At 37.5% G+C, this 16,507-nt stretch overlaps 1 protein-coding gene across 2 annotated transcripts in view; it reads right to left on the reverse strand.

The window, feature by feature from the left end:
* Positions 1-244: 244 nt before the first annotated feature.
* The window catches only part of Rat1 (5'-3' exoribonuclease 2 Rat1), a 178,871-nt gene continuing 162,608 nt past the window's right edge, over positions 245-16,507 (reverse strand). For both annotated transcript variants that reach the window (XM_067082928.1, XM_067082917.1), the window contains 3 exons: positions 13,413-13,571; positions 9,062-9,172; positions 245-1,496 (listed from right to left, as the gene is read on the reverse strand). In XM_067082928.1, coding sequence (XP_066939029.1) covers positions 1,337-1,496; positions 9,062-9,172; positions 13,413-13,571 — 430 coding nt within the window. In that variant the 3' untranslated portion in view covers positions 245-1,336. The remainder of the gene's footprint in view (positions 1,497-9,061; positions 9,173-13,412; positions 13,572-16,507) is intronic.

The raw sequence follows: 16,507 nt of genomic DNA on the forward strand, positions 1-16,507 counted from the left end.
TTCGGCTATCGACGATTTTCACTTATCATTATGCTGTCGGAACGGAAGCCCCCCTGCTAACCGGGAACTGCCTGTATACCACTAATAGTTGTTAAATGTTGAAGCATAAACACATTAGGAGGTAGCTACTGTTCAAACCCATGAATAGAATAGTTTTTCATTCTACTGTATACCTTCTCCTGTAACTCAACAAGAACATAAAATCCCCTTTTCTAGCTTTTATAGGAAAAATGAGGTCAAAAAAGAAAGAATACACCATTTAATTTACAAAGTTTTGTACATAATAATGTACATTAAAAACCTGATACACAGAAAAAGAAACTTATCAAAGTTGATGTTACTGGTGCATGAATCTTCTTACAACAGTGGCATTTACATGGACAATGCAAAGAAAACTTTGTGCCTCCAGTAATATTCCTTCTATTTTATACTTTATTAACATAAAATACTTGGTCACAATATTACATATGCAAACTATATGCATCCACACACATATGCGTGCGAATCTGTGTTTGAAACTGCATATTAAGAGTATAACAATCTTGAACAGTCATTTTGATAACAAAAGTCAATAACTAATCACTTTGTTAACCCAGCCTGAGCTGGATACTTTAACTGATTTTTTTGTCTTAATAATAAAAGATATGTTACACAGCTCTGTATAAAGAATAACTTCTATAACCTACATGTCCTAATTCTTTAGTTGTATAACATGATCCCAGACTAGCATCATGTACTCCTGATTATTTTTTTTTCTCAATTTTCCACACATAAATTGTGAGAACTGTGCACCACCTATCAAAGTCTTGAGTGATTCTAAATTTTCAAAACCTACATTACAACTGTGTACAAAGAGGACTGGTAGTATAAAAAGTACTACCACCATACTATTTTAAGATGGTACACAATGTAATACTAATTTTCAGGAACAAAATCCATTACTTTATCTCATACAAAAATGAATGAATACATTCCATAAAATTGGAAAACAACAGTAATATATTCTCAATTCTTGGAAAATATCTTTTAGATCATTCATAAATAAAAGTGGTTACACATTCTCAAAAAACAAAACCAAGGCTTTGTTGCCACCCCAAAAATTTTATTTTGTACAAGTACAGTAATTGAAATGGAGTGGAAATGATGATACAACAAATTAACTTCAAAACTTACACATTGGCACCTAGTTTAGCCAGACACAGCATAAACATTCAACATACAAAATTAAAGTCAGTCTGACAATAATGAAACTCTTCGGCAGGTACACAAGCAGGTCATGTAAAATCAGTCATTGCTGTACTAAACCCATTCATGTCAACATCTGAGCAAAGTGTATCTAATAGCCAGAACCTGATGAAAAATAGCTTCCTCCACTACCACGTCCCCTCTTGTTTCCTCTATTGTAACCTCCCCCGCCACCACCACGTGAGCCATATCCATTGCCACCACCTCTGGAATTATAACTGCTATTTCCTCCTCTAGATACTTGGCTTTGCCTGAAATAATGAAGATAATATTATAACTTTTCACATTATCAAATGCCAATGTATCTTAATTACATAAGGCAATTTAACCATACACTGTAACCAATACCATTGTCAAAGCAAAAACTTGTCGACAACAGATACTAAAATACTTGTTATAATAGAATCAAGTCTATAATTAATAAACTAAATATTTTGATACACACAGGGCATACAAAATCGCTGATGGGAACTAGAGGGCAAACAAAACAGCGTTAAAACTAAACGATAACAGGTGGCGGAGTTTTAACCGTTATCGCCTCTGAATCAAACTGTTTCTCATGCTGTACTGGGCAAGATGAACTAATTTTAGACCTTATTCTGCCTGGTGACCCTCTACTTTTACCATAACACGTGCTCGATAACAACAATTGAGCGGTGCATGAACAGTTAAATGTGAAGCATTAATGGAAAAGGGAAGCCCATCTAGACCCGAAACTTGGAAATTATGCAGATTTGGGCATGACGTGCCCATGTCTGAGGCTCTGGAAGCAGAGTCAGTTGAAAAGGCATCATGGCAGGGTGTGCGATGTTGTGGAGAGGTGACAGTGAAAGCTCTAGAACAGACTTGTGAACTTATAAAATTTCTGAATGCCCGCCAGTCCAGAGTGAAACTCTAAGTCTGAATTTTACAATGTGCTTTTAAAGATAAAAGACTACGGTGACTGCTACCCATTGAAAAGGTGGAAAAGTTATACAGCCAAAGACTAAATAAATGTATTTGAGAAACATAATTTCATTTAGCAAAATGTATAAAAGTAGAACTTGCAAAAATTTGGAAGATGACACATCTGAGCCACGATAAGTGACTCCAGCATAGTTAGTGTGGTAACTTGTTTCCTACTAAGTGAAGGGCGGTACAACAGACAGTTTATAAGAAGTGAATACCTCACCCATTACATATTTCCTACAAATGCCTGGATACTGAAGTTGACAAATTTTCTTTCCTACTTCAAAATGCTGAAGTGCTTCAGTGATTATCCTTCTTCTGTTAGTCTACATCTCTCAAGATTATGCACTCAAACTTTTCCTTAAATATTTCCTTACCCAGAGATAATCAGAAGTACACTTAGGTTTACACAATAAAAAAAATTTAATAACAACAACTCCTGTACAAGTAGCAATAGAAATCTTAGTGCTCAGAGTCCTTGGTGTTTACAGTGGCAGGACTTATAGAATCTTGTGAGGGGTAAAGCATAGCATAGGTCAAGTAACACTTGCGAACAATTCAAACAAGTGACCGATCATCCATGACTTTACAAAAAGGGAAAATGCTCTTTGTTAACGTGTGCACCAAAAATTCCTAGACGTAGCCAACTAGAGAAAGATATGGGTTTTGACACTATGTCTATCAGCCATAAAAAAGGAAAAAAAATTACAGTGACGTACTGACATATGCGTTTCTGCCAATAGCAGGAAAGCAGGGGCATCTCCACCTCACCTGGTGCCTCCTCTCTGCTGGGGCAGCTCCTTCTCCTGTGGACTGGCTGGGAGGACAAAAACGCTGTAGACAACACCTCCTCTGCTGGGTCGCTGATTATGGCCTTGATGAAATCTGGGTTGGGGGCGTTACACCTACCACTTGTGTTGGTGCTGCTCTATTTTCTACACCTCTGGACTGTTGGAGGGATTGCAAGGACTCCTCTTGAGAGTAGGTGTGTTTCTCAAGTCCTCTCACCTTACCTCAATGATTTTTTGGACCGTCCTTGAGGACATAGTAGGGGGAAATCTTCCAAGGGGCTACAGTGCTCCTCTGGGACAGTCAACTCTCCTGAGAGATACTTGTGGATGCAAAGGAAAGCTCCATGCTGTTTCAGGATCACATTGGTCTGAGTTTCCCACCTGACAAACAATGTGGGAGAAGACCTTACCTGAGTGTCCCAAGTAGAGTCTGAGGGCCGGCCACCACTCTGGTATGACGGCTTCTTTAATCTCAGTTAGCCAGGCCTCCTGGCACCTTTCAAACCAGAAGATGGCTTTAAGTGTCCTGGCCAGAATGAACTTTGCATTGTTGGCTTCTGTGCTGCTCATCATAAGTCCCTGTTGCTTGAATTTGTTGCGGGGGATATTATTCCCCAATCTGCAAACGACAGGGCCCAAGATTCTTGAAATGCAGAGGCCTTCTCCAGCATGAAGTACTTTGCCTGGTGGGGCAGCAGAAGTGGCAACAACTTCTCTGACCTGGCCAAGGCCAGGGAATTATCTGGGCCTGCAACCCGGTTATCCACTTCAGCAATGAAGCCCTGTACCAAGGGTGACAAGGGCAGACGATATGACTGCTTCCCTTCCAAGGTTGTCTCTGCCATCTCCTTGAATCAGGAACACCATTTGGGGTTGTTGAATGTGAAAGTTGAGGGATCTGCTAGGCCCAAACATCGGCGGATCTGCACCGTTCTTCCTCCTGGGCTTCTACTGTGCCAAGTTGTCCTGCCCCTCAGACTCCACTGCATCCTTTTCCACCTCTGACAGTCTCTCTTCCATGCTTGTTGAAGTGCCTGACGGTGAGACAGCAAACCCTCCAGAGATGAGATGCCAGGCAGACCAGGTGGAGCCAGGTAGAAGTGAGGTCTGGAGCCTGCCCCCCCGCGAGAGAAGTCTCTACCACCATACCTCAAAGTCGGGGTGCTCAGGAAATTCCACTCCGGAGGAAAAAGTTCTGGAGCAGAGGCGAGAGGGGATGTCCTGATCGTCCACTCTCCTGCAGCCTTCAACTTCCAGCAGAAGCAAGTGAAGAAGAAGGCGAAGAGAGTCCTCACCGAAGGAGGCAACAGAAGGGAAGCTTGCCACGCACACTTTACTCGGGAGGAAAGCGATCCCAATGGGTTAGCCTGAGGAGTCATCGGTGTGTAACCCCAGATGGCGCCTTGGAGGGCTTCCTTCAGTACTGCCTTCTCGCCACGAACTTCACCCCTGCTCAACAGATCAGGAACAACACTCAGCACAAGGTGAAGTGGGTGAACACGCACCCTGAAATAAGAGCAAAGGGTGTGTGGGTCCCATGTCAATCCTAGAGCAAAAGCTATTACATTTCTTGCCACCAACCCCAGGACACACACGCTGGGGGAAGGCGGGCTTACAGGGCTTAACAAGAGCTTTCATAATTAAAGAAAAAAACAAAAATAAAAGGATCCCACCTGGAAAAGGCAGCTCAACGGAGTCTGGCCAGAGAGCGAAGAAAACACGTCTACACCCAACAACGGCCGAAAGCAAACTGGAATGTTCACATCTGGGCAGGCAGGACTCCCACCTCCCAAACTGTAGTTAACTGCCTAACCACCTTGTTCGAAAGTTCAATGGCTGTTTCCAGCTTCGCTGAGAGTAATTCCTAATGTAAAGGACCGATGGTTTGTATATCATGTCGGAACAACTAATATCTGGCACACTTAGCCTAAGCTTGAAAAAGTCCAATAAAAACTACAAAAGAATGGGCACTGACAAACAGCAGCCCAGTCAAGACAAACAGCAGCCTAGTCAAAACAAAATAGGACCATCGGTGATAAAAGCTGACTCTGATAGCCTAACTACATACTAAGGGCTGCTAGCGATGGATGCAGGCGTGATGCCATGCAAGCTAGCAGGTGCGGTGCCTTGTACGCTGGCAGCTCTCACAACCAAACACGATCTGTATCTTACTTCATCTAACTGTCCATGAAGGACTCAAAGCAAAGGCAGGAGACAGAGGGCACAGCCCTTGAACATCCTATGATGTTAGTCCTCGTCTGGAAACACCCGGGACTACCAGGCCTGTCAACAAGTGGAGCCGGTGAGACAGGGCAAGGTTGCGTCCGCAGAGTGGCCAAAGGAACGAGGGAACACTATCCCTGCCAATGCAATGGAAACATACATGAAATGACTCAAATAGTTACATACAATTCAATTACAGATTTAACCGAATCCATCTCATACAATAAATCTAACCTACTACCTGAGCTGATATTTGGGTGTAGAAGGATCTATATCTACTAAGAAGAAACTACAGACTAATTTGTAATTTAATCTCTTTAACTCTTCCCAAGACCAAACCTTGCAATGATCACGAAAGTATCAGAAACGTAAATTATCTCTCAACGATCCAAGCAAGTTTGTGCGTATGTACATCAATTATTCCATACGCACGTCAATTACCAATCTTGCCATTATCACAAAGGTTGTCAGAATCATAATTCACCTCTCGATGATCCACGCCAGTTTGTGCATGTATACGTCATTTACTTAATAAGCATGTCAATTATCAATCTGGTCTTGTAACTTACCTTACAAAACCTAACAGATTTTGATAGGGAAGACAAAGGAGAGTCCATATTGCCACATACAGACCAAAACCATACGATCCATTGGAAAACAAACACGAATTTTAGAGCATCTGTCTACACATCTGACAAGAAGACAACTGATGAACCAAAACACTTGCTGTCTTAACCCCTCCCCTATAGGGCAGGGAACAACTATTGGGAGCTTCCTGCTCGTTAACGATTGTTTCAATTATAACACTTGTCGAACCTGCACCGAGTAGCCGCAGATAAAGCTAATGATGGAAGGTAAGTTTCACCTTAAAATTTGTAAATGAGTAAGCTTATGGAACTAAATGTCTGATCATTTCAAAAAATAATGTATCTCCTATGAGCCAATTTGTTACAATTTGAAAACAGCATAATTTTATTCTTCCATAATAAATTTTATACTTTATTATAATATTATCCTCCCTTGTTTCAGAATTTAGTGGGTTTCTTTATTTCACAAAAATGTTCAACCAAGTTCTTATTGCTCCTTATGTTTGAAAAATTTCCTCCTAATATATTGTTTTACTTCTTGTGGGTCAAGAATCCAGTTTCCATTTTTTAATATAGCATATCTTCATAACTTAACAAGTGTCCCATTTATTTTCCTTAATTTTTCCCATGATTTTTGTATAGGGCTATTACTGGACATGTAGTTACACACTGTCTTCATGATATTCTTCGTTATATGACTTCTTTTCAAACTTTGTAGAAAGTTTGTTGTATATTGTTATATAAATCTCTACAAACATTCTAAACATTATTAGTTCATTTCCAGTAATGGCTGTGATGTATCAGTTTTGTTGAGCCTTTTCTTTAGACTACCTAATCTTCTTCCAACTGAAACTTTTTTTTATTAATTCTGATACAATATAAAACCATGAAGGTAATTTATGTTTGTTAGGATGTGGTATAGAATTGGGCATGACATTATGTGCAGTGTTTCTGATATATTTTGTGATATTAGTTTCATTGTGGGGTCTTAGACTATAAAACTGAGAGATTAGTCCTGAGTGTAATCAGTACATTTTCCCTGTCAAATTTATGAACACAGCATTGTCATAAGGAATATATTTAGGGAGATTATTTTATAAATAATGATCACTAGTATATAAGGTCAACCTGTTGGATGAGCAAAGTGTGAATCCACTATGAAAAGTTCCATACGCTTTTGAGAATTATGTCTTTGTTTCACTGTCACTGAGGCAGCACAAACTATTCAAGTTCTTGATCACTTCTACATTTCCTGCAAGATCTAGATTGGATTGGATTCATGGAATTTAGGCTAAAAAACCAGGCACTGAGGTAGGTTCAGCTTTTGGGGACATCAGCCTATCAAGATCAAACCCAGCACTGAAGGCAAAGCATAACATTAAAGTTTCCCCTCACTCTTCCATGTCAGATACTCCAGTTTTACAGGAGGAGAGACAAGCTGTCCAACTCCACACTTTTTCAAAGTTTCAAGAGCAAAATTTTCCATAATCAAAAACATTTAGTCTTCATCAGAAAGTGTTCTTATGAAAAAAAAAATGAGATATTTACTAAGGAAAAGAAAAACCCTCACTACAGTTTGCTGAGCCAGCAACTAAGGTCCAAGGTTTCTAGGGCTCTCACATTATTGGAACGATGCTTTTCAGCTGCCATCTCTAAACCCCCCAGATGTGGCAACAGGTCAAGGATCTGGGAGTGCATATTAACCCTTAAACGCCGAGAATTATTCACAAAAACGTCTCCCGTATGCCGGCGGTGTTCGGTGAGTTAGCGCCGAAGCGGAAAAAAAGTTTTTTAAAAAAATCACAGCATGCTTAGTTTTTAAGATTAAGAGTGCATTTTTGGCTCCTTTTTTTGTCATTGCCTGAAGTTTAGTATGCAACCATCAGAAATGAAAAAAATATCATTATCATATATAAATAGTGGAATATATGACAGCGAAAAAAAAAAAACATATAACTGTATACAAATCGCGCTGTAAGCACAACGGTTAAAGCTAATGAGTTGATTTTTTTTAGTTGTATTGTACACTAAATTGCGATGATTTTGGTATATAACAAATTGTAAAACGATCAAAGCAACACAGAGAAAATATTATCACAAAATGATGCATGAATTAAGTATGATGTGGACGTAAACAATGTTTTTTTCAAAAATTCACCATAAATCAAAATATTGTGCTAGAGACTTCCTGTTTGTTGAAAAATGAAGCTAATTGATTGAATATTACTAGACTGTAAGTGTTTTAGCTTACAATTGCAGTTTTCAACCATTTCGGTCGAGTTAAAGTTGACCGAAAGTCAAATTTTTTCTATTTATCGTGATTTATATGAAAATATTTCAAAACTGATAAAAGCTACAACCATGAGTTATTTTCTGTTGTATTGTACATGAAATTGCGCACATTTTCATATATAAAACTTTATGTAACGACTAATATAAAATGGTGCAAATATTACGACAACGTGACGAAAGAATTTCTGGCGCTGGACGTAAGGAAAAAGTTTTTTTCAAAAGTTCACCATAAATCGAAATATTGTGCTAGAGACTTCCAATTGGTTGCAAAATGAAGGTAAATGATTGAATATTACTAAAATGTAAGAGTTTTAGCTTACAATTGCGTTTTTTTACCATTTCGGTCGAGTCAAAGTTGACCGAAGGTTGAAATTTTGGCAGTTATCGTGATTTATATGAAAATATTTCAAAACTGATAAAAGCTACAACCATGAGTTATTTTCTGTTGTATTGCACATGAAATTGCGCACATTTTCATATATATAACTTTATGTAATGGCTAATATAGAACAGTGCAAAAATTACGACAAAATGACGAAAGAATTTCTGAAATTTTCGGCCAAGTTACTGCGCAGGCGTAAGAAAAGTTTTTTCAAAAATTCACCATAAATCAAAATATTGTGCTAGAGACTTCCAATTTGTTGCAAAATGAAGGTACATGATTGAATATTACTAGAATGTAAGAGTTTTAGCTTACAATTGCGTTTTTAACCATTTCGGTCGAGTCAAAGTTGACCGAAGGTTGAAATTTTTATGTCGGCGTCGGTATCGTCCACTTGGCACCCAACAGACAATTTTAGTCGACGTATGATACGTCCAGTAGGCGTTTAAGGGTTAACAGACTGCACACATACACACACAAAACAAGAGAGAGTGAGATCTACTAAAATACCTGGAGCATAGTGATTACATTCTCAAACTTAAAATGGGACTGGTGTTAACTCAGCAGTTATCACCAATGACAAGTTAACTTACCACTGACTACTGTTATATCCACCTCCTTGTTTTGAAGAGTTGTAGCCTCCACCACCACCATGATGCTTATTTTGATTAAATCTTCCACCCTGACCTCCTCCACCTCCATAACTGTGGAGAATAAAATACACATCATACTGTGAAAAGGCATAAAACAGCTTGCTGTGTTCGTGTTACACATAAACAATCTGTGACTATCTACCTTACAAGAAAAGCATCATGACATATCCTAGCTGAGCCATTTTACATAAATCAGTAGCTGGGTATTAACAGTCACTTGGAAGATCTTTAATTACCATTGCAGAATACTCAACCATTATTACTTGCTGGTTTGTCAAATGAGTACATCTTGTTGGTGTCTCTCTTCAAATTCTCCCATCAACAACAAATCTTTCATGAGCTGAATTAGAATCCTTTGACCAAATACAATGTATGTAAATGAAATCATTAATATTGACAAAGAAAGAACCACCCCTGTAAGGAAACAGAGTTTTTAGAATTCTCTAAATTATCCTTGCAGTACCAGGTGTGTCAAGTCAGTCTCCATCTTCAACTCTATCATTTTCTTTATTTTCACTTAATCAGTCATTATAAACAATTTGGAACTGCACTGAAATAGAATTCCACTATGCACAACTGTTACGTTTGTTCATTATCCTTAGAGATGCACCCCCATTTTAGCAGGGGATACTCGGGAAAAGTTTTCAGTGTTTATGTTTACAATTCCTAATCAGATATTTATAAAACTTAAAAGCTCTAAAAACCTAAATTTTTTGTTAAGGGTAGAGTGTCAGTCATAAGGAAACAAATTTAATGAATATCTACCCAGTAACACTGAGTCTCTCATTATCAAAAATACAGACAACTCTTTCCATAAGACTGGATTAAGTTCCTACAAAATAGTGTAACCAGACCACTGAGCCGACTATCAGCTCTCACAGGGCTGGCCTCCTACAAAACTGATCGTAAGATGATAAATCAAATATCCAGAACAAAGTAACATGGCTTTAGGGGCTATGGAAAATTCGAGATAGTATGAGCAATCGATTGTACAGCATGTTTTCTGTCTCCTGATGTAATCAGAGATAAAACCATATAAAGGAAGACCCACGGATAAAACAATTCCTGGGCTTCTCTAGAAAGGTACACCTGAAATCCCAGGCCAACTGGGATGATATTCACTATGATCTAACTGAAATCAGAGCAATATTAAGAGAATTCCGAATATTACTGTACTGAGTGTTTAAATGATTACCTTAGCACTATTCTACCCTAAAATGGAAGACTGCAGTATCTGCAAAATACAAAACTGAGAAAAATGGTAGATACTCCCTTGCCTTACTACTGATTTTGCAGATACTGCAAATGGGAACCTCATGGAAAGCATTGAAGAATCATTCTGAAATTGCAGCTACTTGTTTATTAGTGTTTCATGAGCCCAACAGGTGGCATATCTCAATTTCGAAAATTCTGCAGATGCTGCAGTTTTCCATTTTAGGGCAGTATTAATGAGAGGTGAATTCCTTCTAAAATCCTCAGGTTTTGTCTTAAAGATAAGCCAGGGTCTATTGCTGTATATAAGTCTGCCTATTATGAAAAACTAGCAGCTTACCATTTACTGAGGAACAATTGATCAGACTTTTTGTGGAGTAATCTCAATGAGTTTGGAAGACAAGCTCAGGTAGTCTAAGAGAGAGCTTGCTCTTAAGTGGTGATGATCATCAGTGGTGGTCTCTTAAGTCATCACTTTTTGGTGTTGATTCTAGCATGCTTCCCCCGTAGGAGATGACAGAACTGCTGTTTATTGCCACATGCAGAAAGCAGAACTTTTGGCTTAAGGCTTTGTGAGCGAACATTGTGGAGAGTCCTTGTTGTCGTCTCAGTCACATTTTCCAGAGCCTAAACTGTGTTCGATGGCCTTAAGGTCTAAAGGAGCAAAACTTTGCTTCTGGGCCCTGACCGTTACAGCAGCATAGACCCTAATGGGATCTTTTCCATCATTTTTAAAAAGACTGCTGATTTCAATACTCCTAAGATTACTAATCTTTTCAGAAAGTTATTTAGACTTTCAAGTTTTCTGTCTCTTTGGAAGGAAAACATTCTTGCATTATTTAAGGGAATAAGCCCATCTTCATGCTCCTCACAATATATGTTGATTTTAATGACATGTTTTTTTATACAAGATTTTTGAGATGCTGCACTCTAAGCATATCTGTAGGTTTGTTGAAAAAAATAACCGGCTACCAGCAGAATAATTTGGTTTTGCAAAGGACTTGGTGCTCGTGATGCACTCTAGTCCATATCTACTGTCTTGCAGAGTATTCTTGATGAGGGTGCAGGCATGCATGGTCAGTTAAGATTGTAGTGCAGCCTATAACCATGTGGGTCATAAAGCACTTATCAACATGATAGGATGAATTTGTAATAGGCAGAACCCAAAGGATCTGGGTTGACAGCCAGTACAGTGGCTTTAGTAATGCCATTTCAGGTGTTCCTCAAGGTAGTGTTCTTGGACTTTTGCTAATTATCTATAATAGTGGCACACAGTAAGGTCATGAAAACAAACTGATTGCATACAATGATGATGCTACTCTTTCTAGCTGTTGTTCCTTCTCTGCACCTTACGTTTATGGTTGCAGAATCCCTGAATAAAGATCTGGCATGCAACATGAATGGAGTATCCTTTGAGGCATGAAGCTTTATCCTTCTACAACACAAAGTACAATAATTGGTGAAGAACACTTGCCTCTGCATCCTGATTTACATTGAAATGTTACTGTTTTCAATGCCAGTGACTCTTTTAAGATTTAAGTGTAATTTTTTTTCTAAAAAAGTTGGCATCATGCAGAAATGTTTTTGAGGGTTTCATGATAAAGCTGTTTTATATTTAGGTGTTTTAACTCTTTTCTTCTTCCTTGTTTGGAGAACTGTTCTCTAGTGTGGTTTTCAGGTGCTGATTCTCTTCTCAAATTCCTGGAGAGAGTAATTTCATAAGTTAAGTTTATTTTGCCAACTCTTATTTTTGACTTGTGGCAAAGATATAAAGTGAGTTCACTGTGTTTGTTGAATAAAAATTACTACAACAACACATCCTCTGCATTTTCTTTACCTGACCTAGCTGTTCCTGGTTACAGCACTAAGCAGGCTGCTGCTGCTGCAGTGTGTAATTTTCTAGTATGAAGTTTAATACTATAATCAGTTTGCTGGAGGTTTTACTCTGGCTACAATTCTAAAGTAAGTAAGTAGTATAGCTTAGTTTTACCAGACCACTGAGCTGATTAACAGCTCTCCTAGGAGCTGGGAAGGATTACACTTATTTTACGTGGCTGAAACCAGCTGGTTACTTAACTTGGGACCTACAACATTGTGGAATCCGAACCACATTACTCAAGAATGAATTTCTATCACCGAAAACAAATTCCTCTAACACTTCATCAGCCGTGGTGGAATGAACTCCCGGCCCATCGAATGACCGGTCTGAAGCTCAACCAACTCGGCCAACAAAGGGCTGGCTACAACTAAAATGTGGAATAGTTTGCCTAGTGCATTTGTGGAATCTTCTGACTTCCAAGTTTTTAAGTGAGAAGCAAATTCATCACTGCTTTCTGTTGATGTCTCCTAAATTCAGGTGTAACAGTTTTCTTTTCTATTCCCTCATATTTATTGATTTATCACCTTTTCCTATACTGTAACTTGTTTATCTGTGCAGGCTCATTTCCCCTTGGAGCCCTTTTGGATTTATAGTCTGTTGACTCGATCCATAAGGGTTTTCAGCTGAAGATTTAACAAATGAAAGAAAAGAAAGAATGCCTGAAGACAAAAGCAAAACAGCTTTTATGAACTTACATATAGAATAGTATATTAAACTATTATTACAGATGAATAGGGAATTTACACAAAAAAATAAAAAAAAGATAATAGATTAAACAAAAACATGAATCTAATGAATCCTGGTATGACATAATTAAGACAATAATAGCCAATCTGGTGCAACTAACTAATAAGCATACTTTTATACCAAAGACCAAAAACAAGTGACTAGGTTGCTTGCTTGGTCTTGGTTCTCCTCTCCAAATCTCCAGGGCATTACTTTGATGGCATATTTGAATTGTAAATGGTAACTATCTTAGTACAATCATAAAAACAACTACAGTACCTTTCATCATCATACTGTTTTCTGGCTCCATGGTCATAATTTCCTAGCACTGTAAAAAAAGCTAAAGACCTCTATACTACCATAAGCAGTAATCTGCAAAGATTCCAATAAAGTAAAAAAAAATAAGTTTGTTCTGTAAATATAACATTCAAAATACAAAATAAAATAAAAAAAAATATGCAAGCTCTACATTACCCTTGATAGTTTGCTGACTGGTTCATCATTTGGAAATTCCCTGGTGGAGCTCCAAGAAGACTAGTTCCACCACCTCTTCCACCTCTGCTACCTGACATTCCACTGGGTGGTGGCACATTACTATACTGGCCACCGCCTCTTCCGCGATTCACATGATGACTATAATCAGAAAACATCAAATCATCAGACTAAACATACAAACCACAATTACAGTAACTTGGAACTCAATTCGTAACAAACTACTTAAGCTACTTAATCATTACATTCATGATGTGATATGGCATTATTGCAATGAAGTATTTACCAAATGACAATAAACTTATTCTTAATTAAAATCAAATTAATTATTGATACTTATAAACAAAAAATTTTGGCAAGTATCTGACGAAAAACACATTTCACATCATACAGATCACTGTGCACAGCATAATGAACTACTGTTCTGGTTAACAACACTTTACTCAGTTCATACCTGCACTGTTTCATTTTTAAACAACTAACATGTTCAACAGTACTGTACTTGTGGACCAAACAGCACACATCACATCCAACGGATACATGACATTATAATTTTCGTTTGGAAAACTAAATAAATTTTCATACGACTGTTCAGTCGTTAAATTTTTGCAATTTCCATCTCTGCAAAACTGAAGAGTGCATTGTTATTCATATGGAAAAAGAACACAAACAAATCAATCATTAATATTTAGATTATATTACACGTTATAATCAAATGACTTGTAGCAGTATATAATATACTATTTGAAATTTTCACCTTTACTTTAAATTTTATGCTCAAAAAATTAATTAACATGATGCAAATATCTAAAAGCACAAATCCTCCACAAAGAAATTCTTCTATAATTCTACATTTTCAGATAAATTTTTTAGTAAACTAATAATACATCATAATGAGGACCCTAAACTGCTCTGGTATTCAATCTTGCCTTCAAGTTTCTATTTTATAATAACTGGGAGGGTCTCTTGAGTTTAGTGTTTACGAACATCTTTAAAATTTCACAAATCCCCTAAGTCTACACTGCATGTGAACTTTAGGAAAACAATTGTCTAATGGTATACAGTATCTCTCATTCGCTATCAAATAAAAATATTACATTCTTCTTCTATCCAAGATCATCCGTTTATTTTTAAATAATTCCTATATAAAGCTTGTTTCTCATCAATTTTCAATATTTTCTCATTTTCTTAATGCCTATATTCTTGTGAACAATTAGCCATTCAAAACTGTAGTAATCTCATCATAAAGTTAGTATATGTCACCTTTTCTCTTAAGGGGTAACAAGTACAATTAGTTCTCTATCCTGTGCCTTTTTTCTGAATTCCTATTAGGTCTAGGTCTTCATCTATGACCTTTCTCCATAATTTCCTGGGATGTACTACAGGTATTTGTCTGCCACTTTCATATCACCTACTTTTCTGATCACCTGTTCCTTATCATTCCTCACATGTCTGAACCATATCAATCTTTTGATATCTTAAGTCTCTTTTCCAGCATCTTGATCCCACATCTCTCCAATAATTCCTAATTTGTAATATGATCTTCCCACTGTATTCAGACCATGAATAGTAACACTCTATGGTCACAACTTTTCAGATTATCCTCCATCTTCCCTGTCTGTGCCCAAGTTTCTATTGTATACAGTAGTACAAGGATTATGTACCCATCCTAAGTCTTTCATCTGCCTACTAATGGAGAATTTTTATTGACCAATAGTTACCTATCTCTCTCTTATCCATGCAGCAGCTACTTTCTAAACTTTGCCCATCTATCAGAACAGGATTCTCAGCTCCCCTCTTTTCCATTTGCTCTTGTAATGCATTTGGGCATACAAAACTTCTACTCCATGTATACATTAAATTGTATGTCTGAACGACTCTTTTGACACCTATTACACTTACAGTACAGTTCTCCCTAACAACTTTACAAAAACAACCTAATGGTCACTTTCCTAACTGTATTTTTCCCCTGCTTCCTTTCCAGTCACCAAAGATTTGTTTTGCTTATGCTGATGTTCAGTCATCTCCACTTCATTCCACTCTTCCACCCATCTAAACATTTCAGCAACCACCTCCTCAGACTCTGCTGTTTGTGCAAGGTCATCTGCATGAAGCAATTCCCATGGACCCCTTTGTAGTACTTCTGCACAGCTTCTTTCACTACTATTTTAAACAAAAACAGCTCAGTGCTGACCCTGCATAGAAAACATTTACTTAAAATTCTTCCAATTCAATTTCCAATATCTTCAATCTAAATCTAATGTTGTTGTGCAGTTACTTCCTCCTCCTCAGATTCTGCTGTTTGCACAAGGTACATCTGCATAAAGTAATTCCCATGGACCACTTTTGCACTTCTCTGCAGCTTCTTCCTTTACTATTTTAAACAACAAACAGCTCAGTGTTAACCATGATAGTAAACTATAATTACCTAAAACTCCTATAATACAACTGCTACCGTCTTCATTCTAGATTTCATGTTATCATAAAGTAACATCAATATCTCAAGGTTGCAAGATACGAGGACAGGATACTAACACTTTTACACTGTATTTCTATCTTTCTGTATTGATGGCTGCAATGCCTGTAAAAGGGCTTAATAACAAGTAATCTTGCTGCCTGTTTTATTATTCCAATCATGCAAAAAGCAACTCAAGCTGATGACAATTCAAAATACGTTCAGAAGACACAAGGCCCTTTTAGGATTTAAAAAAATGTCCTCACATTTGCCAGTAATTCCTCAAAGAGATTAAGTCGGCATTTCAATAACCTGATGCTAAAAATGTATACTGTACTTTTATTTCTTTCACATGCTATTTTCCCTTACATGATACATGCCATCATGATTATTACGTCACACTGTAGAGTGTGACACTAAAAAAGTATTTCAGCCAACTAAAGGAAATTTGACAGAAAAGGGCTGAATTTTTAAACTAGCATCAAGAAAACCCTTCAGATGTATTCAACTCTCCATATTTCCTGCACAATATCAAACAAAACTAAAACTGGTAAAAGACTTTTTAAAAAAAAGTCCATACAAACCCATTTTTCATATGACTAATTTTCATGTCCTGAACTTC

This window comes from Macrobrachium rosenbergii, chromosome 3 (genome assembly GCF_040412425.1).
Source record: "Macrobrachium rosenbergii isolate ZJJX-2024 chromosome 3, ASM4041242v1, whole genome shotgun sequence".
Lineage (NCBI taxonomy): Eukaryota > Metazoa > Arthropoda > Malacostraca > Decapoda > Palaemonidae > Macrobrachium > Macrobrachium rosenbergii.